The following is a 27,373-nucleotide window of genomic DNA, read 5'->3' on the forward strand; positions in this document are numbered from 1 at the left end:
ATAGTAGGACCTAATCGTAGACTATGGTAAAGGAGAATGTGTAACATAAACCTAAAATGTATGACTAGCTTATAAACCAACAAATGAGTCAAAATAAAATTATAAGGTGGGCATAGTTGTGCACACCTATAATCCCAACACTCTGGTAGGCTGAGGCAGGAGGATGGAAAATTTGAGCCCAGCTTGGACAACTTAGTGAGACACTATTCAAAAAGGGAAAAAAAGTGTAAAGAAAGCAGAAAAAGAGAGAAAAGGGAACAGAAAATGGATGCAAAAAATGGAAAACAGATGCTAAAATGGTTCGTTTATATCCAGCTCTATCAATAATCACATTAAACTCAAAAGATCTAAATATCCCTATGAATGGGCAGAGCTTGTTGGATTGGATAAAAAGCAAGATCCAAGTATAATAGTAAATAATCATCATAATAAAGTGGTCAGTTCAAGAAAACACAGTATCTTAAATATTTATGTGCCTAGTAATAGATGAAGCAAAACCCAGTAGAGCTACAGAGAGAAAGAAATCCACAGTTATACTTGAAGATTTTAACTATAAGATTTCACCCCTGTCTGGATAACCAGTGGAACAAGTATACAGAAAATCTACAAGATAGCAAAGACAGAACACACTGCCAACTTGACATAATTCCCTTATATAAAGCAGTCTACAAAACAAGAGCAGAATGTACCATCTTTCAGCAGTACACAGAACTTGCACTAAAGCTAATAAAGCTAATCTCAGTAAATTAAAGAAGATTCAAATTATACAAACAGCCCAATAAAAACTTTACCAAAGAAAGTATTTCGAGATAATAAACAGATGAGTTTAGGAAATAAGCAAAGGAAGAGACGTCCAGCATCCGTAGTCTGGTGCAGGAGGGAAATGCGAAGGGAACTGCACTTGTTGGGATGTGTAAAATGGAAAAGCCCCACCGTGCCAAATGTTGACAACGATCTGAGGAACTGAAATGCTCGTGAACTGCTGGCAGGAACATAAACTAGCAAAGCCTCTTGGAAAACCAGTTTGGCGGTCTCTTAAAAAGTTAAATCTACACCAAGCATACGAATTAGCCAGTCAGTTCCTAAGTGTTTACCCAGGAGAAAGGAAACATTTTTCATGCTTGCACATCTTAACAACTTTGTAACAGACCCGAAGTGGACATAACAAAAATGCTCATCCGAAGGTGCTCGGCTAGACACAGGTTGTATCCACATAACAGAATGTTACTCAGTAATAAAGATGAATGAATGATTGATGTACACAAAACACAGTTGGATCTCAAAATAATTAGGCTGAGTGGAAGAAGCTAGACCAAAGAAAATGAGTGCATACTGTATGATTCCACTTATATGGAAGTCTATAAAATAAAACACCTACAGCGATAGCAGATCAGTGCTTGCATAGGGATGGGGCAAGGGTGAGAGACGCATGACATGGAGGGATTATGAAGAGGGACCCAGAAACTCCGGGGGTGATGGATGTGTTCATGATTGTAATTGCAGTGATGGTTTGTATGTGTAGACGAGTGATGGCGAACCTTTTAGAGCTTCCGCTGGTAACAAACACCCTGCTGTGGCATGCATGCCGCAAGTTCGCCACTACCCATACAGACACATTGAAACTGATGACATGTTGTGTTCTTTAAATGTACGCAGCTTCTTGTATGTCAGTTAGAACTCAATAAAGCTGTAAAAAACCTTCCTTGCAGAAACGTGCGTCATATGCAGATTGTCCAGGGTTCTCCAGAAAATAGAACCAGTAACGGATTTGTGGAGGAAGAGAGAAAGGGAGAGAGAACGTGTAAGCCTGAGAGAGACTGATTGTGAGGAACAGGTGCGCAGGGCTGTGGAGGCTGAGAAGCCGGTGATCTGCTCTCTGCAAACTGGGAAGCCCGGAGGGCTGGTGGGGCCGTTCCAAGGCCTTCGAGCCAGATTCCAGCCTGAATCTGAAAGCCTGAGGACCAGGATCTCCAGGGGCAGAAGTGTGATGTCTCAGCTCGGGTCAGATGGAGCAGGAATCCAACCTTCCTTGGCCTTTTGGTTCCATCCGGGCCCTCGGTGGGTGGGGTGATACCTGCCCATGCTGGGGAGGGCCAGGTGCTTTACTCAGCCCACCAATCCGAATGCTGATCTCTTCCGGAAGCACCTCCCAGACACGCACAGACAGAGCCTGTAGCCAGCTATCTGGGCATCCTGTGGCCTGGCCAAGTGGATCCATGACTTTAACCACCATAGTGACTTTTGTCCCGTGGAATCAGTTCCAGGTGACCAGTGCAGAGGAGTCAGTGATCGTGGCGAGACATAGTGACAGGACAGGACAAGCCTAGAGCCTACCCCTCATCACTAGGGTGACACCTGGACACTGTGGGGCCTTGGTGGGAGAGGAGTCCCGTTTTAGACAGACGGTGGTGGCAGAGTGTGGCCAGAGGTGGGGGGACAGGAGGCTGGTGTGATGGTGTGGGTGAGAGATGGTAGCTCAACTAATGTGACATAGTTGGGCATAGCTGAAATCGTGATGAGGTAGAGGAAGCAGCTAGCCCTTGGCTTCTGTCTTCCCAGGTCAGGGACACGGGAATAATTTCTCAGCACGGAGCTCCCTGTTGGATTGACTGTCACGAAGTTACAAGTTTTGCTGCCCAGCATCCAGACATCCCAGTGTAGAGAGTGAGAAGATGGGCCAGAGGGTGGCCCAGGCAGGGCGGGAGATGTGCGGATGAAGGTGAGGCCTCAAGGACCACGGGCCGCCCTCTGACCAAGAGGGGAGAGGGAGCTGAGCTTGCTTCAACACGCTGCTGCCAGTGGGGGCGACTTCTTGACTCTCACAGGGGCTGCGGTCCCCAGGAGCTTTGCAGTAGATTGAGAAGGGACTCCAGGACTCTGGGCTGATGCGCTGGTCGGGCTGGAGCTCAGCAGCTGACAGGAAGCAGCTTGGGGGGTGTTTCATGGGCTGGTGCTGAAGGCCTGCGGCCTCAGGCGTGTGGTGAGAATGACAGGAGGACTTAGAGCAAAGGCCAGACCCACCCAGACTTCGCCTTGGGTTTCTCCAAGGAGTCCTCTGACCTGAGCATGGCCCCTGCTGGCCTCTAACTGCTGCGTCCCTCTGCTTCCCACCTGCGTTGGGCCCCTCTGCCCCTCGGCCTGCTTCTCTCTAAAGGAGCTGGAGCCAGAGCCTGCTGTGCCGCCAGCACCCTGGTTTTCCCTTGGCCCCCACTTTTCTCCATTTCTAGCTCAAGTCTGCTCCTTTGCTTGTTTGGCTTCTGCTGGTGACTTCAGGAGTAATAAACTGACAGGTTTGGGTTCTCGTTTTTATTACTTTTTCCTTGTTCTTGGGTGTTGGGGATCAAAGTCCCACGATTATGCCTTCATCCTCCATGTTCACCATGAACTCAGGTTCATAGTAAGGTTTTGTGATGAACATTATTTTCTGCGGATTCTTCACTGGCGACTTCTGATGTCGCCCTGGTGTAGTTCGGTGAGAACCACAGCAGTTTAACCTAGCGGGAAACCAGACCCAGTGGCTGTGTCTGCGTCCAGTGTTTACCTGTGCGTTTCAGCTGGTCGCTAGACTGGGGCTAAAGTTACCATTTGTTGCTGGAACGAACCTGATCACCTTTTCCTTGCTTCTTCTGACTGCAGAAAAAAACCACAGGAATGTGGATTTCAAAGTGCCTCCTGTTACCGCAGGGGCCTTTCTGTCCCAGCTGATGATATCTGGGCCCTTCTGCCGGTGTAGAGGTGTTGGTGATGAGGTCCGGCAGCCTGCTGATGTTCTGCTTGCCCGAAAGCACAGTGCTCTCTTGAGAGGTCAGGCGTGAGCACCTGAGCTAAGACCTTTTATAAGCAGACCTTCCTGTCTTGCTGTACTTCAGGCCGGTCTGAGACACCACAGCTGTGTGACTCACCTGTCATGTTCTACTGGCCTGAGCTGTCCGTGGCATAAGAAAGGGACACATTAAAAGAGAGTTTTTTAACAGAACTGATTAAAACTTTAAAATTCAATTTTGTCCCCCAAGCATTTACACAGATGTGATCTACCAAAGTAAATGCCTGCAGCCAGGTCACAGAAATTCTGCCAGTGATTCCAAAACAAAAGAAAATAAAACAAGCCATCTTTTGAAACAGGACATCCTTTTTCTGACTACAGTAAGCTGAAATGTCTCACCCTGCTTTAACACAGCGGAGAGCTGTTTTCCACTCTTTTCTATAAGTTTATCACTTAGACCTCGAGAAATCCTGAGAAGTGGTAAGCTTGAATTTTTAAAAAATTGCCTAAGAATATGTTTTTTGTTTTTTTTTTTTAAATAAAAGGAGGAAAACATTGACAGACAGACAACCTTTTACAAAATAGCAAAAGAACAGTACAGACAGTATGGAGTTACAAACAAAGTGGTAGGGAATTAACAATGCTTGTTGTATTACATATTGATATCTTCAAAGTGGTTTCTCATGAAAACAGCTAGAGACATGCAATATTGATCAATCAAGGACTCACTGACAGTTTCTTTCAGCAAAGAAATAGAAGACAGTAGAACAACTATGTTAATATCCTGTATATACATACATACAAAATTTCTCCTCCTTTCCCTTTTCTTTTCCTACATCCCAATTGCCCTTTACTCTTGAGCATTTTCCTATCATTTCACAATGTCTATCATACCTCCTAGTTTAAATGAACTCTTCCAGGTTTTACACTACTGAAACAATGCGGTGCTTGCACATGTATGTCTGATTTATTTCACTTATGAGTATATGTTTTAAAACTCCAACAAGCTCAGGCCATTGTGAATGATCTGTATCCAGTTCCAGGTTTCCCAGTAGTTTCTGGGAAAGGAATCAAAGCTGCTTTTCCTCCCTCACCTCCTGGAAACCCATTATAGCTTCTTCTCCCTGCTGGGACCTCCGTAAGGTTTTCTTCTCCACCTGATTGCAGGCGAGCGATTGGTGCGAACTGGCTGCAGTTGGTCAGACTCTGTCTGTCACTGTCCTGCCGGATACTTGATTCTGAAGTGCTGACTCACAGCCGCGCCAGTGTTAACATGGGACTCCTGCGTATGCTAGGGCCAGCCTGTGGGGATTGCACATGGAGCACAACCGATGTCTTCATTGTGTGTTTTTTTTTCCAAGGGAGCAGTGTTTTAGTGCAAGGGCCGCTGGTTAGTTGAAATTAACTCAAGTAAAACAAGCTGTAGGAGGAAGCCAGGGCCCCCTTCCACACAAAAAGATGGTCAGAAACTGACGGGACCCCTTCATCTTTCAGGAGCTCTCTAACTTCTGGTTTCTTTGTATCCTTTCTGTTTTTATAGCGTTTTACAACATGGTACCACTTCTTTGTTATTTGGGGGTTTTTGTTTGTTTGTTTGTCTTTTTGAGACAGGGTCTCGCTATGCAGTTCAGGCTGGCCTTGAGCTCACTTTGTAGCCCAGGCTGGTCTCGGATTCTCAATGATCCTCCTGCCTCAGTCTCCCCAGTGCTGGGATTACAGGTGTGTACCACCATGCTTGGTGGTTTTTTGGGGGTTTTTTTGTTTTGTTTTGTTTTTGAGAAAGGGTCTTTCTTTGTAGTCTGGGCTAGGCCTGAACTTGAGATCCTCCTGCCTCAGCCTCCAGAGTGCTGGGATTATAGGCATCACCACCACACCTGGCTGTGATACAGTTTCCGATGGGTTAGTTTCTTGGGATGTTTGAGTTGTTGCTGGCACCCACTGGATCTGGTGACCAGGGTGGGAGAGTCGCTTGTGCTGTGTGTGGTCACTTATACCGCCTCTGAGCAGAAGATACGGTTTGTAGCAACGTAGCCTAGAGAGCCAAACAGGTACAAAAAGCCCCTCTTACTGACTATCTTTTTTTTGTTTTTTTGAGACAGGGTTTTACTATACACTTCAGGCTGGCCTTGAACTCACTTTGTAGCTGAGGCTGACCTCAAACTCACAGTGATCCTCCTGCGTCAGCATCCCGAGTGCTGGGATTACAGATGTGCAACTCCACCCCTGGTTTAGAAAGCCTGTCTTATTATTAACATTTTTAGTTACATTGTACAAAAGAAGGAAAGAGTTAGAAAGTAATTGTGTAGTTTTTTGTTTTGTTTTTGTGGTGCTGGGGATTGAGCCATAGTATTGCTGTATTGCCCCAGGTGGTCTGAAATGCATGGATTCAAGAGAGCCTTCTGCCTCAGCCTCCAAAGTGCTGGCACTGCAGATGCCGTCACAGCTGGCTTTGGTCTTACATTGCCTAAAGCCTGGTAACCCAATTCTCCAAACCGAAACTCAGACATTACTTGATGGCACGATGCCCCGTAGCATGCTAAGTTCTAATGAGAAAATAATCCTCCTGAAAGTTGATCCTACAAGCCTGAAAGTTTATACACTTGCTGTTGTCACTTTATTATAAGTGTTGAATATTAATCTGCATGTTCTTTTGGATTTCTTCCAGAGATACGAAGACTATGGAATGACTCCCCCATCTGGCCCATTGCCAAGGTAAAGTTTTCTGAACAAAATATGTTGTGACCTTCTCACATGGGCTGCTGTCTTTGTAGTTGTGTGAACTCGTGTCTGTAACCATTGTGAGCCGATGCAGAGCTCTGAGGTGTGTTCTCCTGATGTAACCTAAAAAGGCAAGATTCACGGTTGGGATTTCAGCTTTGCTACTGTAATGACATATTGGAGAAATCAGGCCAGTCATCCTGCTGAGGACACCGGGCAAGATACTAAAAATGTCCAACCTCAGGGATGACAGGGCCTGCAGCAAGATGGGGCCCTTCCAGCCGGGGACCTCGTGCCTGGGGGGGATGGTGACTCGTGGAGATCAGTGACTTCCTTCAGGGACTGAAGCTCAGCTCCGAGCGGTGACCAGGGATGGCTGCCTGCAGGCATCAGTACAGAGCCCCTTGACGCATAGGTACCCAGCCCCGGGCCTCACATCACTGCCGCAGCAGGTGTCATCCACGTGTATGTGTGCACGGCCAGGCATCAGAGAAGAAAAAAATACAGTTTCTAAAAAGTCAGGAGAAACAGATGAAATGGAATCATAGAGGATCTAGATAATGGAGCTGTCAGACCCAGATTTTACGATAATTACATTTACTGTGCTAAATATGGAGATAAGTTTCATGGTCTGGGAAGATATAAAAGTACTAATTTATGTTAGACTGGTTTTGTTTTGTGGTACCGAGAACTAAACCCAGGCCTTCACACTGACCTACACTCCCATCCCTTTTTCATTTTTTTCATTTTGAGGCAAGGTCTAAGTCACCATATTGCCCTGGCTGAGCTCAAACTTGCCTCGTCCTGCCTCAGCCTCCAGAGTACTGGGATTACAGGCGGATATCGCTTGCCTGTTTTATGTCAAGAATTGTGGTATGGTTTTTAGGGTAATTCACTAAAATAAAGCTGAAAAGTACTTACATGTAAGATAAGGAAAAATAAAGTAATTTTAAAATAATCTAAAAGAAGATATGAAATGGGAGAAGAACAGTAGAATGGGTGGGACATGTAGAAGGGTGCTATGGGATGATATGCAGTTATACTCAGTGACTGTGAGGGTTCCAATTAAAAAACAAAAATTATTTGACTGGATTAAAGATTGGTATTAGACTTATTAGAGATAAAAATATAAAGACAGGAAGGACATGGAAGGTTTGAAAGATACGGATAATCAACTTGATCTAATTGACACTCAATAACTGCAAGAGATACCTGCTTTTAAAATAATTTTAATAATGTAAGAATGTAATGGGAAAGTTTACCTTAAGCCTTTAGAGTTTCTTTCTTTTTTCCAAAATGGCCCCTTAGTAACTGCTGAGCCACCAGCTTTATAAAAGTTACTTATTTTGAAACCATGAAAGTCAGATTTTAAAACATGTAACAAGTTTAGTAAATAGCATTTATTGTTGACAAGTAGCCCTGAATACACATCACTGTGTTTAGTCATCACGTACATGAATACTGTTATATGGAAACATTTAAATGAAGATACGGTTCTCGGGGGCTGGGGATTTAGCTCACCGGCACGTTGCCTGCCTGGCAAGCGCAAGGTCGTGAGTTCGATTCCCGGTACTGGAAAAAAAATTAAAAAAGAAGATACAGTTCTCATGATACAAAACAACTTTCACATGGGTAAAGTAAAATAAATAAATAAAAAGAAAAATGAATAAAATAAAAATTTAAGGGCAAAGGGTGTAGCCCAGTGGTCGAGCTCTTTCCTCACATCAACCAGTCTTCGGCGTATGGCAATAAATAAGTGAGTGAGTGAATGAATAAATAAAACCAAACACTTCTACATGCTGGGCTCTAACAAATCTTAACAAATTTCAAAGCAGTAAAATCACTCAGTGTATTTTCTCATTCTAGTGAAATTAAATTAGGAACTAATAATAAAACATATCTAGAAAATCCCCATACTTTTGCAAGTATATCAGCACCCTGCCAAATAACCTTTAGTACACTGACAAAAATCACAGTGGAAATTACAACACATTCTATAATGAGTAATAATGAAAATAAAACATATTGAAAGTTGTGGGATGTAGCAATAGTTGTGTGGCTATAGCAGTATTCTAGAGGGTAAAGAAGGAATCTGTTGCCTTAAATGAATCTACCTGGAAAAACATGGCTAAAATTCTACAATCTAATTATTCATCTCAAGATGTTAAAAAGAGAATAATTAAATGAAGTAGAAGAAAGAAATTAATAAAAATAAGAAAACTAGCAAAATAGAAAACAAATACCATAATAGAGAGGATCAATAAGGTAAAAAATTAGCTCTTTGAAAGCTAATAAAATTGATAAATCCCTTGGCAAGCTTGGTGAAATATTCTGTGTAACGCATTATTAATACAAGGAGTGAAATGGCACATTACTACAGATCTTACAGACATGAAAGGATCTTTATGAACAACTGTGTTTATACATTTGAAATGGAAAAATTTTAAAAGAGAAAACCCGAATAGTCATATAACTATTAAAAAGTTGAAATTATAATTAAAATTCTTCCCATAAAGGAAACTCCAGGCCCAGATGGCTTCAGCAGTGAATTTTGCCAAACACCAAGGAAGGCACACACCTGTAATCCCAGCACTCGGAAGGCTGAGGCAGAAGGATCGTTGCAAGTTCGAGACCAGCCTGGGCTACAAAGTGAGCTCAAGGCCAGCGTGAACTGCAGTGAGACTCTATCTCAAAAAGAAAAAGAAAAAAAAAAGAAAAGGACATCATATTACAACAGATTGTATTTATTCCAGTAATGCAAGGGTGATTTGGCATTTAAACACACACACGTAATGCACTGCCTTAAAGTGAACTAAGGAGGGAAATCTCATTTTGATAGGTACAGAGAAAGTTCCACATCTATTCATGGTAACCATGGTACTGAACAACAAAAAAACAACAGCCAGAAGTGAACTTCTCTGTTCTGATAAAAAGTATTTTGGCAAAGAGATCTGAGCTTGTCAAATACATACCACATGCAAAGTTCACCTGCTGAGGTGAAAACATTTTATGGATGAGAAATTATTATGATTGTGATTAAATGGTGGCAAACATGTCCTGGGAATATTGCAGGGATTTGACCCCTTATAACTCATGGGATTGATGAATATGCAAAGGAGGCAGCTGGTGGGTGGCAGAATGAAGGATCAGTGCCCTGTAGTCAGTCACTTCATCACCATTGCAGTCATCAGACTGTAGACAGTGGTATCATGTATTGTGTCCAAGTACCCTTATCATACTCAGTACTGTTTTAGTCCCAAAACATAAAGTGTAGTGATGCAGGCAGTTTGGATATGCCACCGAGAAGCCAAAAAGTGCCTTCTCTAAGTGAACAGGTGAAAATTCACCATAAGTAGGTTTGTGTAGGAAAAACATAGCACAGCATGTAGAGGAAGCGCTCACATCATCAGGGACCCCCCGGGGCTTGGGGCAGTAAGCATCCTCCTTGGAAGTGGAGCGGGGGAGTCTGTATTTCTGTTCAGCATGGAACTAGGACTCCTAGCAAGGTGAAGGAACAAAGAGTACAACATTCAAACAAAAAATAATACTGTTATTATTTATAGATGATAGGATTTTCTCTTCCTAAAATATCAACATGTAAATTGTTAGAATTAAGAGAATTTAAGTAAGACGGCTAATTAGCAAGACAAAACTCCAAGGTAAATAGATGCAAGATCAGTGTACAAAACTGTTTTATTTCTGCATATAAGTAACAAATAGAAAAATTTTTAAAGTCAAAGACACCGTCTAAAGTAGGATTCAAAAATATAAAATACTTTGGAATAAATCCAACTAAAGATGCTTAAGCCCTTTAAAGAGAGGGAACTCATTATTTTTATAACGTCAGTTTCCTCAAGTGATCTTTTCTTGTTTGTTTGTTTGCTTTTGAGACAAGGTCTCACTATGTAGTCCAGGTTGGCCTTGAACTCACTGTGTAGCCCAGGCTGGCCTTGAACTCGAGGCGATCCTTCTGCCTCAGCCTCCTGAGTGTTCGGATTAGGGGCGTGCGCCACCACATGTGGTTCTCCAATTCAAGCCCATTCAGAGTTCCCTTAGTTTGAGGAAATTAATTCTAAATCTGATTCTAAAATGTGTATGGAAGTATAAAGAGAAAGGCTTTGAGCAAGAAGGATAGAGCACTGGACTAGTCTCAGTGTTAGAAGTCACTGTCAGGTTAAGACAGTGTGGTGTCAACAGGCCACCGGAACAGAATAGAGCTTCTAGATAGACCCACGGAGAGGGTAATTGACTCATTACAAAGATGGACTTGGAGAAAAAGAGTGAATCTCAGAAATCAAACTCAACAAGCCCTTCAGTGACCAGAAGTCACTCGGAAGTAAGATTGGAACCTGCTTTCTCCTTCCTTTTCTGTTAATTTTCTTTATTCTCCCTCAATTTCAAAAGGGTTTGCTTTCTCCCCTACTCAGGCATAATTTTTGGCCCAAAAACAACAAAGGCAAAAGTGTCCAGATGAGCCTAGATGACCAGGACAGAAGTTACAGATAAGGACACAGGCTGGGCACAGAGGCACACACCTGTACTCCCAGCGACTCAGAGACTGAGGCAGGAGGATCTCTTGAACCCAGGAGTTCAGGCTGGCCAGGTCAACATAGTGAGACCCCCATAAAGAGGCAAAACAAAAAAAAACCCCAAAGAAAAATGAAACAACAGCAAAAATACAGAAGCACCATGTGATCTAGTTTGTCTTAGATCTGCAGTCAGGGTGGCGAACCTCTCCCCCTGGGGTCCATCTAAATCAGCAGCACTTATTTAAAGGGAGTAATGCACATCATCTGGCTTTTCACTTACGAGAAATGCTCCAGTATAGGACAAAGGCTCATCTGTCTACACCCGATCCAACTGGTTGGATCTGTTAACTGCAAAGAACTGAAATAGACTATAATCTTTTATTCTTGAGTTTCATCTTAAGAGTGATTCTGAAGGTGGGGTTCTCAAACCCTTCGAGGGTCCGTGAGATCCTGTCAGGGGGTCTGTGAGGTCAAAACTATTTCCATAATAATGTTAACACTTTATTTGACTTTTCCATCAGTGTTGATGCTTTGACTAAGGTGGGTCAAAGCTGGTGCCTCTGCAGGAATCCAGACAGTGCTACCACCCCTCATGAGCAGCGGTGGAATACTTTACCGTGCGTGTGCAGTTACAGAAAAGCCAGAGTTAGGTTAATATGTCCTTGATTAACTCCTAAGAAATTATTAAATTTAGCTGGGCATGGTGACGCACACTTATAATCCCAGCACTCTGGGTGGCTGAGGCAGGAGGATTGCAAGTTGAACCCAGCCCAGGCACTTAGTGATTTAGTGAGACCCTGTCTCAGAATAAAAGAAGGAAAAAGGGCTGGGGACAAAGCTGAATGTGAAGGCCCTGGGTTCGATTCCCTAGTATTGCAAGAACGGAAGGAAGGAAGATTGGTGTTTTGAGTCTGTTATCAAAGAGGAAGCTCTGTATGAATAAGGCACTTCTGCTGAATCTTGATTCTTAAAGGAAAGCGTTTGCTTGCCTGAATTGAGACAACCAAACGAACTGCTTCCTTGCTTTTCACTGGAACAAACACCTTGCAAAATTGCTGTACAGACTTGTGAGTTTGGCAGACGCTGTTTTGGAAATGCACCAAGTGAGCCTGTCATTTTGAGAAAAACAATAGTCGGTATGTGTTGCCAGTGGTAATGCTGAGCTTTCAAGGAAAGAATCATTTTAGGAAACTTTTGTCTGCCCCATGAGCTTGACACATGCTGGTACCGAAAAGAATTTACTGGGTGAGTAGGAGGTGATACCAGATAGGGTGGGGACAAGAATGAGATTTCTGGATACTGTGAAGTGGAATGTGTTAATACCCATGAGGTCTTCCTGACTGAGAGAACTGGTATTTTCCAAATGACAAATGTCATAAAATTGTGCGTGGGTTAACGGTCCCATTCAAAATGCAAGACAAAGGAATATAGTGGAGCAGAGTAGGAAAAGTTCTTGATATTGTTTGAGAATCAACATTGAGTTTTTTAGCCAGGCGTGGTGGTGCACGCCTGTAATCCCAGCACTCGGGAGGCTGAGGCAGGGGGATCAGTGGGAGTTCAAGACCAGCTGGGCCACAAAGTGAATTCAAGGCCAGGGTAAACTACATAGTGAGACCCTGTCTCAAAAAGACAAAAACAAACAAACAAACGCTGAGTTTTGGTGTGGTATCAAAAAAATTGAAATGTTTTTAAATATTATCTTAAAAGGTTATTAATAGAACCTTCTTTTTCTGAGACTATTCTGTGAGAGATTTTCTTCCTAAAATAACAAATGCCTGCTGATTGTGAAACATGTGAGGATCATTTTTTCACTAATTTGGGAGAAGGGTTGAAGATTATAGTTACGTTCATGAAAGTTGTTAATGTTAATACAGGTTTGTATTATTTTTAAATGAATTTTAAAAACATTTAAAATATTGCTTAATTTTTAATACAGTGTTTTTTTAGTGAGGTTTACTCTCACTACTTAGTTCAGGCTGGCCTCGAACTTGCAGCGATCCTCCTGCCTCAGCTTCCTCAGTATTGGGATTACAAGCACCACCATGCCTCGCCTAGTACTGTAAATACTGATAGATATAATCCACATAAACAAATGGTCTTGGGAGTCCTCAGTTTTTCTTTTTTCTTGTACTAGAGATTGAACCCAGGACCTCTACCCCTGAGCTACATCCCTAGCCCTTTTCATTTTTTCATTTAAGACAGGGGCCTCCCTAAGTTTTACAGGAAATGTGCAAGCCTCCTGCCTCAGCCTCCCAGGTAGCTGAGATTACAGGTGTGTGCACTGTGCTCAGCTTCTCAAAAATTCTTATGAATGTTCAAGGGTTCAGGGATCAAAAAGTTTGAAAACACTGCTTTAGAACATTGGTTTTCAGCTTTGCTGGGCAACTAGACCATCGCAGAATTTCAAAATCGTCCCGGTTGCACTGGAGGTTCTGTTTGGCTTTGGGGTGCAGCGTGGGCCTCAGAAGTTCTAAAATCCCCCCAGGTGCTGCTCAGTGCAGCCAGGGCTGAGGACCTCAGGTTAGGGCAATCCTAGTGATTAGCAGACCCGGGCACTTGACTGTGCCTTCCTTTGTTTCAGAAAGGAGTGTGTTCCTTTTTCTCGTTTGTTTCTAATGGCAGAAGTACATGCAGTCATGCGGCCTGGGTGTTAGATCCCCAGGCTTCCTGCTGGGGTATGAGGTAGGACCCTGAGGGAAGAGTGGAAGCAGAGAGAGCCGCCATCCTGGGGTCCAGGGCGAACTCCGGGACTCAGAGCCCTGATGCCGGTGTGCTTTGCCTTTAGGCCCAGCTTTGGTCCTGGCTTGCTGCCGTCGCCGGAGCTGGGGCCCCCCGACGCCCCACAGCCGCAGGCAGCTGCAGAAGCCCCCCTGGCCGCCCGCGGGGTCTACGCGGAGGAGAGGCCGCCAGTGGCCCGGCCCCGGCCCGTCGGGGGCACCGCAGGTACGTGCTGGGCTGTCCACCCGCGGAGTGGGCGGGCTGCCCCGAGGCCAGAGCTGCCGAGCTCCTGTCCTTGGAGGGAGAAGAGCCCGGGCGGAGGTCGTGGCTGACCTGATCCTGGGTTCCTGACCCTGTGCCCGGGGTGTGGCCACTTCTTCGGGGAAGGCCACTCCACACGCCTCCGGAAACGGAAGGGGCTCTTCCAGAGCGCTCCGGATGCTGCTGGGGTGGAGGTTATACAGTCAGACAGTAAATGCATTTTTGCTTTTGAAAAAATGTAGAAATAATTATTTAGTGGATCTGAGGAACATTTTGTGTGGTTTGGTTGACTTCCAGAAGTCCAATACTTAGTATAGTCAATATAAAGATCCAGGTTTTTAAAGACTGCAATTAAAATGTAGTGATTACATTTCCTCTGGAGTTTTAGAAATTGTGATAGGCCCATTTGCATTGCGACAGTCTAAGTGCTGTTGTTTTTGAGACATTTCAATATCTGTGAAAAGGAAGAGCTTTCTGAATTTTAGGAAAGGAAGAAACAAGTATGAATAGTGCGTTCTGAATTCAGTGTCCTCAATAATGACAGGTTAAGAATTAACGTATTTTTCAGAAAATGAGACAAAAAAAAGAAAAAAATTGAGAGTCTCCTGAGAGTTTTAGGTTTATTACTGAAGCTCTTTTTTTGCCTTTTTTTTTTCCTTTTTGGTGCTAGGACTGGAACCCAGGGCCTTTGCACTGAGCTACATTCCCAGAATGTTTATTATTTTTTGCTTTGAGACAAGGTTTTGCTGAGTTGTCCAGGATGAGCTCAAATTTATAATCCTCCTGCCTCAGCCTCCAAAAGTGCTGGGATTACAGGTGTGCACCACCATGCCCTGCCTTGAGATTCTTTATAGCAGACGGCTGGATCACCCCATCAGTTTACCTGATGTTCAAGTTTGTAGCCCAAATACCAGATTACTGTTTCATTTCATGAAACTTCAACTCATGATAACGACACTGTGAAAGGTCTATTTGTAAATGCTATTCCGTGTTCCTACAGTCTCTGCATAGGGCCGCAGGGGTAGAGTGCTTGCCTAGCATGCAGGAGTCCTTGGGTTTGATCCCTGGCACCAGAAAAGCCAAAAAGAAAATAAAGTCTGTGTAGCTGAAGATCTTAAATTCTTCTTGTTTCTTGTATAGTTCTGCGTACTTTGATGCTTAAATTTCAGTATCATCTCACTGTGTTTTATTACAGAAGCTCAAAGTCACTCTTTTATTTTCCTCATTCGTTTCCTTTTTATTTTTTATTAGTACATGCTTGCAGTACATGATTACTTTATGGGGAGTTTGTACATGTGCACAACACATCTTAATTCTTTTTTCATTCCCTCCTCTCTGCCCCCAACTCTTGATCCCCTTTCTATTTAAGGAAAACCTACCTCCTTACTTCCAATGATCTATCTTTTATTTTGCTCTTTATTTATGTTTTAGGTTTCTTGTGTAAAAGAAACCATGTGATACTTAAGCGTGTGTCTGATTGATTTCACTTAACATTCTGGCCCTAAGGAGCATCCCTTTCTCTACATATGCCTCAAGTTTATCCTTCTTCGTGGCAGAATAGTACTCCATGGTGTGTAAATACCACATTTTCTTCACCCATTCATCTGTTGATGGACATACAGCGTGCTTCCAAGATTTAGCTGTTATGAATTATGACTGAAGCTTTAATGAGAGGAACCATTCATGTTAATTGATGTATTTTGCTATTATCCAACTTTCTGGTGAATGTGAAATGTCATCAAGAAGTTACTTTAGGCCCCTTCCAAATTTGCAGTAATTGGTGCTATTTTTTCGTTATGGTCTTCTAGGAAACTCTTGTGTCTTTCGTGTCTGGTAGTCCACGAAGCACATCGTGTGTCCTGATAGCTTACAGCTTTCTCAGATTTCCAGGTGCTGTGCTTTGCGTGGAGTCTGCATGTTGAGACTTTGCTCCATAGCGTGAACACTAAACAAAATTCAGATGTACTAATTTTTAATTAAACTGTCTAGATGAACATAGAAGTTACATGTTGAAGAGGAAGTTGCCATATTTAATACTTTCTGGTCAGAAGTGATATTGTAAAGTATTAAGATTTATTAGAATTACATTTTTGACTATAGAAAATTATCAAATATATATAGATCTAAAACAAATAGCACCTAGGAAAAATTTACAGCACATGTTGGCCAAGAGCTTTTTTTCCCAGTCCTGGGGATAGAACCCATGACCTTTGAAGAGCTCCATCCCCAGCCCTTTGTTTTTGATACTGGCTGTCACTAACTTGCTAAATTGCCCAGCCTGGGTACAAACTTGGAATCCTCCTTTCTCAGCCTCCCAGCGTGCTGGGATTCCAGGCATGCATCACCACACCCTCTCTGACCCAGAGGCATTTTTATGATAGAGGATGGCGCGTATAAATCACCAAATGGGCAAACCTCAAAAGTCAAAGGAGCAAAGGATGGCAAGAAAGAATTCACAAAAGAGATATGTGCATGCATGTGTGTGCACATGTGCCCTATAAAAAAGCAAGCCAGGAAAAAAGCCTAGTCTTGAGAATAATTGAAGAAATACAGATTAAAACTGTGGGGTACAGTTATGATCATGAAATTATTTTCATAAGAATATGGTGTGGCAAAACCTGCATATGGGGGTTATTAGTATTCATTGCTTTCAGTTGTTTTGCTGATTGAATAAAATAGCAGATGTAAAGTGCCCCGAATACTTCCTGGCATATCATATACTTTGAGTGATGCATTATGATCCCATTGTTGTGATTATTATTGCATTATTTCCAGCAGTGGTATAAATCATTACATATTGGAAAATAATTTGGCCTTAGGACTCATGAACATTTATTTAGTGATTTTGTTTCTGGGACTACAGGACCCCTCTAACCTCCAAATCCAAAATATTCGGGGAAAAACGTGTGCCAAGATGTTTATCCCAGAATTATTCAGAAAGCCGAAGCGTTGTCAGGTCTCTAGACACCCAGTGTAAGTACATCAGTGAATAAATCATACAGCTTTTTAAAATGAAGAAAGCTGGAAAAGAGGAATTTGAGATTCACTAGTTGCTGCCCGTGTGGTTGGTACTCGGTCTCTTTCGTGTTCTCTCATCCTTGAACTGACTTTCTGCTCTTGATGTGAGGAGTGGAGGCGGCAGCTGCCCCACGTGGTGTAGCTTGTCACAGGTGGGGCTGGGTTGGCTCCAGGTTTGCTGGGTTCCATGTCCAGTAGGGGGAATTCTGGCTGTATTGAGAAATGACTGAAACAAGATACAAAGTCATGACTGGATTAGGATTTCAGCCATCTTGTGATTTAACACAAAAGGTCCGCTTTCTCCCCTCGCAGTTGATCAGACTGCTGAAACGCTGGAGAGCACACCCAGGGTGTGTTCACAGCTCCTCGGAAGATCTGCTTGTCTACTGAGGAGACAGCGCCAAACAGCATTAGTGCTGCCGTTGAGTTTTCAGAAATAGACAAGTGCTTACAGAGAGTCCGGTGCTGTGGCAGAAGCCTAGCTAATGTTCTGTGACCTTTCGTTATCATCATGTATCCAAATAAAACCACGGAGGAGCCCTTGCTTTAAAAGTGCAGTAGGTTAGTTGGGGTTAATAAGCAGACACGGGGAGTGGGAGGTGGAGAACCCTGCGAACTCTTGGGACCTGAAACATCACTGCTGGATCCGATGATCCTCGGAGCATTTGGAAATAAGTGTATTATTTCACAAGAGTTTAAAGACCACTTTTGAGGGCTTAGGGTATAGCTCAGCAGTAAAATGCTTTCCTGCATGCTCAAGGCCCTGGGTTCTGTCCCCAGCACTACAAACAAATAAAATAATTCACTAAACATCACTTTTTTCCTCTCCCTTAATTTGCAGTGTAGAGATATTTCCATATGCTGAAAGTTGACAAGGGAGGAAAACAGGTCTTTTGACACCTGGCTTTCAGAGCTACATAGGGACATAGGGGAGGGGAGTTCGCACCAGAGAGCTGGCTGGCGTGGCCCTCCCTGACCACGCGGGGCGAGTGTGCTCTGGTTGGGTTATGGTAACAGTGTGAGTATAATGGACTTCAATGTTTTGAATTCAAATGAGTACATTCCCTGCCTGCCTGGCTTAGTCACTGCTCCTGTCTTGGATATACAGTGCCCACCAGCCTCAACTTAAAGGAGCAGTTGACTATGGGTCACAGTTTGTAGAGGTTTCGGTCCATTGCCAGCAGCTCCAAGGCAGGGCGGCGCGGTGGAAGGGATTGGGCGGAGGGGAGCCGCTTACCTCATGGCAGACAGGAAGCAGCGGGAGGGGAGGAAGGACGCCCTTCCAGGCCAGACCCAGACACCTGCTCTTCCAAGCAGACCTGGCCTCCTAGCAGCAAGTCAGCTATAGGCCCCAGTCACCTCCTAAAATCCCCACTTGCTCTTGGGGGACATCTCGATATAACCAGAACACTGCCTTATAAGAACAAAGCATATTGTTGTGTGTTCAGCTCCTTGTGAATCTCAAAGCCACAAGTGCAAAGGAACCAGATTTCGGCCTCTGTGGCTGCCAGCCTTTCGCTCCTTTCTTCCAATCAGTAAGCCCACCCTGGCCGTAACGCGCGGACACAGCGGAGTGGGACCTTCATCCCCAGGCCTCGGTGAGGGCAGGAGAGTGGCCTGTGCTGAAAGGCAGGAAGCAGCGCAGCCCATTTTGTCAGGAAGCACCATACCTGGAGCAGCCTCGGCGCTGTTTGAACCGTGGTCGTTCCCCTTGCGCTGAAAGGAGCCGTGGTCGGAGCCGGTGGGGTCCTCCCCAGCAGCTTCCCTCGCCTACACATGCCGACCAGCCCACTGTGCTGTGTTCCTTCCAGGCTCCCAGATCCAGCACCTGACACAGGTGGGAATCGCCAGCAGGATCGGGGCGCAGCCGGTGGAAATCCCGGCCGTGAGAGGCAGCCAGTTCGTGGGCCCAGGCTGGGCTGCTTACGGGGAAGACGATGCAGGCCGGAGAGAGGCCGTGAGTACCTGGGGCTGGGCCCTTCCCTCAGATTCACACCTGAGCACTTCGTTGCATTGATGGTCTGCTTTTAAAACCTATGTTTCAAAGAAGCTCCCCTCTCCCTTACTACTTTTGCCTTTCCTGTGTGTTTACTTGCAGGTTTTAGGTGATAAATTTCTTCCCCCTGGGCGTGGTAGTCCATGCCTATAATCCCAACACTTAGGAGGCTGAGGCAGAAGGATCATTGGGAGTTCGAAACCAGCCTGGGCTACAAAGTGAGCTCAAGGCCAGCGTGAACTGCATAGTGAGACCCTGTCTCAAAAAGACAGAAATTAAATTAAATTAAATTAAATTAAATTAAATTAAATTTTTTAAAAATGAATTTTCTCCCCCTTTGGGAAAGGAAAGGATTTTTCATGAGGCTGATTTCAGGCCTTTAGTGAATTTGAACTTGAAGATGAATCACATCTGGACTTCATCTTTGGTGCAATTGCTTTATAAACATTGGTGCTCTTTATATATATTCACACCCATCATGATGGCCACACAGAGCCTGTTGCCACCATGACTACTGTTCCTGGATAGATTCGCACCACACACTTGGTGTGGGGCCTTGGCAGTCACATGTCTTCCGTTTGAGGCCTCTAGTTAATATGGACACAGAATTTCTAGTAGTACTCTCATCTGTTTTTCTTGATAATTTTATATCCTTGCAGGATACTTTATCTTTTTGAGTCAGGGTCTTGCCATGCAGTTCAGGCTGGTTTTGAACTCACTTTGTAGCCCAGGCTGGCCTCAAACTCACAACGATCCTCCTGCCTCAGCCTCCCAAGTGCTGGGATAACAAGCATGAAAAGGAAAATGCCAGCTAAATGATAGCTTTCAGTTTTATGTTTATCATTATACTGCAGCTTTCTTCATCCTTCTATGCCTTCTCCACAGTGATTCCTCTCCTGACCAAATGCTTCCACTCAGGGAAAGGAAGTCAACTTCCGATGTGATTTTTCCCTGAAAGACATTTGTTAGGCTTGTGATCTAAATATTTGCTTAAAGTTGGTCCACACTTCTTTTTCTGCGTTCTTTGTACCCAGCTTAGGTGTACGAAGTATTTTAGGTTTTCCTGTCAAATCCAATAACGTTCACCTTGAAGTGTTTCTTTACTGGAACTTGGAGAAGTGAAATATAGAAATAAAAGAGCCAGAGCTTTGGAGGCCGTGTTTTCTTCACCGATAACTTACTGTCAGTGTTATTTTTTCTTGTAGGACGCCGATTTAGTTCACGGACCACATGCTGCTGTAGTAGTGCACTAACCTGAGATTGTTTCTTCCCCCCACTGGAAAAAATGTGAAAAACAAAAATCACTGAAAAATGTAACATTTGTGTCGAACTTGTAGCAGATTTTACCCTGGGAATACCAGAGGACTATTGTCTACTATATTGCAAATGACTTGTTAAAGAGAAAGCTGTAGAAAACACAGGGCAGACACACACACACACACACACACACACACACACACACACAGACCGCACTAGATGGGTGAGATGCAAGCTGGTTCTGCGGTCCCAGTGAGACTCACACGCATGTGTTCTGGGGCCCAGGGCAGAGGCAGGGGCTCTGGATGGTCCCTCCGTTGGCATCTGCTGGTTTCCCTGACCTTTGACCTCTCTGGGGTGCCTCTGCTCCCTTCCTCACAGGCTTCCCAGGCTTACCCTATTCTCCCCCTGGGCCAGGAGCCCCGGGCTGGCCCCTGTCTGCACCTACTTATTCTCCACCCAGCAGCACAGGGGCCTGGCAGCAGGGGCCTGGTGGGGCTGAGGGAGTGGGTGGGGGTGGATGGAGGAAGGCCAGGTGCTGGTTTGAACTTGATCTTCCCTCTGGTCCTCACATGGGAAGTGCAGTAACATTTGCCATGTTTTTCAGCCCCACATGCTTGGACATCAAGAATATTCTTCTTCACCGCTGTTTCAGGTGCCAAGGACTTCGGGCAGGGAGCCCTCGGCTCCTCCTGGGAATCTGGCCCATCGTGGGTTGCAGGGCCCTGGGCTGGGCTACCCCACCAGCTCCACGGAAGACCTCCAGCCGGGACATTCCTCAGCTTCCCTCATCAAAGCCATCCGAGAGGAGCTGCTCCGGCTCTCCCAGAAACAGAGCGCCGTGCAGAATTTCCACAGCTGATCGGCCCTGCCACGTAGGTTTGCCGGTATCCGCTTCCCGTGGAAGCAAGACCAAGAGGAAATCAACTGAGCGGATGTGTAGAAGAGGAGCAGCATCTCCTGGGCACGCTGCCCGCCTGAGGGAACAAGCCGCAGTTTCAGATGTTGCCATAACTCATACGATAATTTTACTTAGGTTGGCCCTTTGGTGACCACTCGGGAAATGTATGTATTTTTGGCCAAAAGCCAGCAGCACTTCACAAAAATGAAACATAAACCTAAGCTAACAAAATTACTAAGTTAGTCTCCTTGTAAAAGGCGAAAGGTGGAGTAGATGATACAGGGCAGAAGGAAACCAAGCATTTCTGTGGGATTTGGACTGAGGTGTACCACGCACGTGCTGCTTTGTTCTCTGAGAAGAGAGATTTGAAGACATTTCATTAACAGTTTGATTTCCCTGTTTTCCTCCTTAGGAACTTATTTTGATAGTAACATTAACAACGAACACTTAAGACTGTTGGGGAATTTTAAAGAAAGCTACTAGTGAGAAACCAAATGATAGATTGTAGAGCCTGGTGACCCCAGATGAAGCCATCACTGCGTTCTTCCTCCTCCTTTTCTGGTGCTAAAGCTCCGAAATCCCCTTCATCTTTTTGTGTGTGAAATGCGACTTTGGCTTTTACAGTGGAAGAACATGTTGGAGGTTTCATTTTGTTCTAGGAAAAAAGAAAAGAAAAACAACTCCCAAGTTTGGGGGAGGTGGGGGAGCTATTTATTTGGTTAATCAAAATACATATCAATGTTTAGATTTTCATTCTTAATTCTATTTGCTGTTTATTACTTGGGCACTTGCGGCTCCAGGTGGAGCCCCCTTCTGCACATGTGGTGAAGGTCAGCCCCTCAGAATGAGGCTCTCAGGGGTCCTCACTCTTAGACCCTTGCACTTTGCTGATGATTGGCTCACATATCGTGCCGGATGAAAAATCTTAGGGAAGCAGACATCATTTCTGACGAGTCTTAGGATCATCCAGTTGCTACGGATCCATCTTAGCGATCAGATTCCCCGTGTGCGGAATTGGAATTTCCGGAATTGGAAACGAGTCCAGTTCAGCCTCTGTCACAGATCAAGAAGTGTGAAGAGGAGTTTTGAGACCACAAAGGAAAGGAAAGTTGCCCTTCATCCTGATTTTATTGTGTTATTACTTTGTTGAGTGACTGTTAAAACTGTTGTGCACTTTGGGCCAGGGAGAGGTGGGTCATCTCACCAAAAATGTACCCCCGAAGTTAGCATTTCCCTCCTTCCCGTGCTATAGTCAGAAAGACAGTGGTTTTCTATTCTGATGCTTGAGTGAAACTCGAAGGATGTACATGTGTACAGAAGAGATTTCTACTAGGGGGCCTCTTTTTAGCAGATGAACTAATACTTTTGATTAAACAATAGGTAATAAGGTAAATTCAGGATTCTGCCTAACCAGAATCTGTGTATCTGCAGTAAATTTAAAGACCCTGGATACAGCTAGAACAAGTTTCCAGAGTGTAGTCATTGGTTTCAGGGTCATGCTGGTTAGGCCTGTGATACAGGTATAGAATCTCAGGACCAGGCAAAGTCCATTCTGAGAAGTGGAAGTGTATCCAGAAGCTCCTGTCTGGCTGTGTCCAGAGGCTCCAACATGCATGGGAGAAAAGTTCCTCCTCGAGATTGATTTCTTACCTCTTATTCTTGTTTTAATACTTTACTGTTCCCAAGGTGGAGGATCCTCTCTCTGTGTCACTCAGAAAGATCAGGTTTCCTAAATGTGGTGTCAAGACTTTCACATACCCCGAGTTTTATGATGGACCCTTACGATGAATTCAAATCATGTGACAGCAGATGGAATAAATGGCCCTTTCTCTCCTGGTTCTGCTCCGTGTCATAAGTGTTTCGCACGCAGAGTGTCCTAAATGTGGTTACTTCCTTTGTAAGTTGCAGAAACGGGTCTCTGCTGCCAAGGATATAACTGCGACCACAGTTGTGATGCCTTTCCAGCTACCATAAAGGGATTCTACCTGTATTTTTATTCTTAGAATCAATACACCTTTAAACCAATGTCAAGACCAAAGACGACATGTAACAAAGTACTGCTAGTGAATGGAGCAGTGTGAGCAGGCCCCGGTGGGATCACCAGCACTCTGTTGGTTGAAGAAAAACAAAGCACACTTGATTTGCACTTGTTTGCTCTAGACATCGCCCACAGCAGGTTGACCAGTTGCCAGATTCAGAATGCGCTGGCTGTGGGTGACACACCATGCTCAGTGGGGCTCCAGACACTTAGTCAGTGTTCTTTGCTTAAAAGAAAGTCCTGTTGTTGATCATGTGTAGCTTTGGAGTTCCACAGATTGAAGCGCTCTACACAAAGTTAAACTTTAGGTCTCTTCTTTTTTCCTGTTTTAGAAGTACTAGTGGTAAAAGAAACTATAAATCTGAGCCGGCATTTTTTAGAAGATTTTTTTGGAGGCGTCAACTTTGTCACTAATCCACTGTGCCAAGTTCTTTCTCTGAACCTCATTCTTCCTCAAGTATAGACCTCCCCTGCCTGCCTCCTGGGATTGTTGGTTGTGAGAACCAGGTGTGATCCTGTGTGCAAACTTCCCTGGAGGAGGGAGCATAAAGCACTGTGAAAATGTAGCATGTTTTCTGTGTCAATGCCCTGGGATGGCCTGTGTGATATGCTGTGACCTACCAGAGAACGGGTTCACACCTAGGCAACCAGAGCAAAAACGGAAAGCCTGGTGTGACTCATCTTCCTCATTCCTGTTTTATTTTAAATTCTCTTTCTCCCATGACTTTCAAAAAGCATCTCAAGTATCTTTCTGCTCCTGATTTTCTGCTCTGTCTGGCACCAAACAGGTCAGCATATGTGAGCCCTGCCTTCTGAAATCTTAGACTCTAACTCGGATATTACAGATGGGTATAAAAGATGAAAGATACTGATTTTTAAAAAACATCCATAACATTCATTCAAAGCACACAAGTGCATTGGGCACTCAGAAGAAGTTGTGGAAGTCGCACATCTCAGAGTGCTGGGTTCTGGTGAGAAGTGAACTGCAGAAGTTACTTGGATGAAGACAGAGGAGCTGCCCAGGCCTATGGTGAAATGGCCTGGGACGAGCCCAGAGTGGGCCTGGGGGAGCATGTGCAGATTGGAGTATGCTGTCTTTGAAAAATGAATTTTGATTCTGATCTGCTGTAGTGTAGGGACAGCATAGGGAGCTTCAGAGGAGGAAGTAGTGCAGGGAGGAGCATCTGCAGTAATGCAACAAATGAATGACCAGGCTGGTAAAGGTCTACATGGAAGAGCTCCACTGTGGGGAGGGGGAGGAGAGTACCAACAACTGCTGCAGGTGTGGTGCATACCAAGTTATGAATAAATACATTTGACTTCTTCACAGATACCTACAAGTTTTCTTCCCAGTTTTATTTAATTTCAGAATGTGTGTTGATCTCAGTGGCATGTGGCTTTTAAGCAGTGCGTTTTTGGCAGCCAGATTTTTCAGGGTACGAGGCCTGTGACGCAAACTGGAGGTGAAGGTGTGCTTGGAAGGCTTTGGGCTGAAACAAGTCATTCTCTGCTGTATGAGTCTCCCGTTTCCCACGAGCAAGGCCAGTGTTTACCGCATTTGTATGATAACTTCATGTGTGCTCCATTAAGCAAGCCGTCCCCCATGCAGATCTGCTTGGTTGTGCTTCCCAAGTTAATCATTAAAGGAGCCTCACCGGGCCTTTCCTCTTGAGTTCTTAGATGGGAATGTAATCGACGTGGGGAAGGAAGGCTGGTTGAGTTTTCTGGGCTCGGGGCCAGGGGCTTGCCCAGGCTTAAGTCTCACATTAGCTTTAGTGAAATTTTCAGCAGGTCATTTCTACCTCCAAAGCAAGGCTCCAGACTTCATCACCAGAGCCTGCTCATCCGCATTTGGCCCAGGCAGGAGCACAAGAAAGGCCACCTCTGAACCTGCAGATGGGCCGCATGAGCACAAACACATTTTGGGCACAATCCATGAAACTTTTTACATTGAATCCAACACACTACATTCTTCTTGTAACCGTAGAGGGGCTTTCATGGGCTACTGCTGTAACACTCATGAAATGTTTAAGCTTACGATTGTCACCTAGTGAACAAGGAATATGCACATTTCTGGTTTCTTTTGACATTTCTGGAGGTGATTGTTGATATTTAAACTAGGACGCCTTTGTCCACTATTAAAAAGACTTGAAAGCTGAAACGTCAAGGTGCAGTGCTAATCCCATGTTTGTGTGTGTAACAATACACTTACAAGTTATGCTACAAACACACAGCAGCATAGAAGTAGAGAAGGAATATTAAAGTGCTTCGGGTACATGAAGCAGTTAGGATCCAGCAGGTAAAGCAAGAGAAGCAATCAATGTCTTCACCTGATAACCTTGAGTCCAAACCATTGTCCCACAGGGTAGGTAAAGATCCAGGCTCCTTGCTTTGCCTTCTTTCCCCAGAGTTTTTCTGCTCTGGGACCATTTTGCATTTAAAGAACGAGTGAATAGGTTGAAGGTACTGAGTGAAAAATGGAATAATTTGAATCTTACTGTCCCTGATTATGTAGAACCTTCCTCCTGGACTACCTGGAGTAGTCTTTCCTCGTGCCCACAAGATTTCAAGTACTCATAACTCATCTTCCCAGGGCCAAGGTCAAGCCAGACACCCCGTCCTGTTCCTCCTGCAGTGTGGGAAGAGAAGAGGGAGGTGCTAGAGGAACTCAGTTGCTCTAAGCACCAGGGACTCATTTCAAGGTGGAGTGAAATGCTCCTGACATTGCTGGCTCCCAAGGGCTCGCTGGGAGCATTAACAGGAGAGGTTGCTCTGAGGAGCTGCTCTGCCTGGGGTGCTGACTCATCTCCCCCCTTTCCAAGGTCCTGTTCTTCTGATTCTTCCTGCACCCTCCTTCCTAGATGATGACGATTAATGTACGAAATTGTGCAGAGCAAATTGGAGCCGCCTGCGGCATCAATCCTGCAGCCTGAACTTGACAATCATAGTTTGCTGGTCTCAAACGGGCACTTAAATCTCAGTATGGGTATATGATTTAGTAATTGAACCTGCCCTTCTCTTTGTCGGTTATGTTTCTACCTTCCAATTAGCTGCACTGTTTTCTAATGAGCTGTAGAGTTTTGGAAATAATTTATGCAAGTGTTTGGTTTCCATGTTTACAATTTTTACAGCTTTCTTAGCATTTTAAATGGAAATGTCAATAAATGCTATGAAATGGTGTCAACGTGATATTTTCTGTTTATTTCCTTTGCAACATGATCGCTTTCTCATTTGTAAAACTTGAAGAGTTGGATCAGGTGACAGTTCAGTTCTCTCAGGCTGTGTCCCTGGAGAGAACACTTAGTACTTTTGTTTGCCGAGGAATTAAATCGAAAGTATCCCATTCAGCGTGGGATCTGCAGAAATGTTTTCACTCACATTACCGCGGCCACGCCCTCTACTCTCTCTTGTGCTCTACTCTTACCAGTCAAACCCATGCACACAGGAAGAGCGATTTCATTTTGGAATTAAAAGATTAGGACTCTACAATTTAGAAAGACAAATGAGCAGATTGAAGTCCATACACCCTTGAAAGGTAATAGGCTAAGCCTGAAGTTGTTTATGAAACCCAAGCAAAGGAGAAGCCCTGGGCAAGTCAGAAAAGCACAAGAAACTCAGATCGCAGGGCACGCAACAAGTAAGCAAAGTGTGGAATCGAGGGAGGATGACAGCAGAGGACTCTAGTGGAAGCCCTCGTGAGAGCCAAAAAAGTCTGTACTTGAGTGAACAGTTTTGTAGAAGGGTATTTTACTGTGGTTATTGAGACTTCAGTAGGGAAAACTGTAGCAAAGGTGTACAGAAACCTTGGGTGCCATTTTTGTAAATTTTCTCTGAATCTAAATTCCTTAAAAATATAAAAAGAAACTAATGTATAGGTATAGGTTAAAGGCCATGGGGTCTGCTATGGTTCTGTCCTGTGTCTCCACAGCCTCAGATTGGCAGACCTTCTCAGGGTCCATGGCTTCTGCTGACGTTGGAGCCACAGTTAATGATCCCAGGTGTGGCAGAATGGTGTAGCTCATGACAGCACAAGCTAAGTACGCGAGGCACCACCCGCCCCCCGCCCAGCACCACTGGGGAAAGAAAGAGTTTTCAAGGTCAACCAGAAGGACCGTTCCAAACTGAAAATGGAAAAAAACCAGACCGCATGGAAAGACTATTTCAAATGTTTAAG

The 27,373-nt window shown here is 44.4% G+C and overlaps 1 protein-coding gene across 1 annotated transcript in view; it reads left to right on the forward strand.

Moving 5' to 3' along the window:
• Positions 1-26,388, forward strand: part of Kiaa1549 (KIAA1549 ortholog) — an 84,556-nt gene extending 58,168 nt beyond the window's left edge. The window contains exons 17-20 of the mRNA XM_005405541.1: positions 6,429-6,475; positions 13,796-13,953; positions 18,819-18,964; positions 20,916-26,388. Of these exons, the coding sequence (XP_005405598.1) occupies positions 6,429-6,475; positions 13,796-13,953; positions 18,819-18,964; positions 20,916-21,122 (558 nt within the window). The 3' untranslated portion in view covers positions 21,123-26,388. The remainder of the gene's footprint in view (positions 1-6,428; positions 6,476-13,795; positions 13,954-18,818; positions 18,965-20,915) is intronic.
• Positions 26,389-27,373: the final 985 nt, after the last annotated feature.

The sequence above is a fragment of the Chinchilla lanigera genome, unplaced genomic scaffold (assembly GCF_000276665.1).
Source record: "Chinchilla lanigera isolate Chin_1 unplaced genomic scaffold, ChiLan1.0 scaffold00093, whole genome shotgun sequence".
Lineage (NCBI taxonomy): Eukaryota > Metazoa > Chordata > Mammalia > Rodentia > Chinchillidae > Chinchilla > Chinchilla lanigera.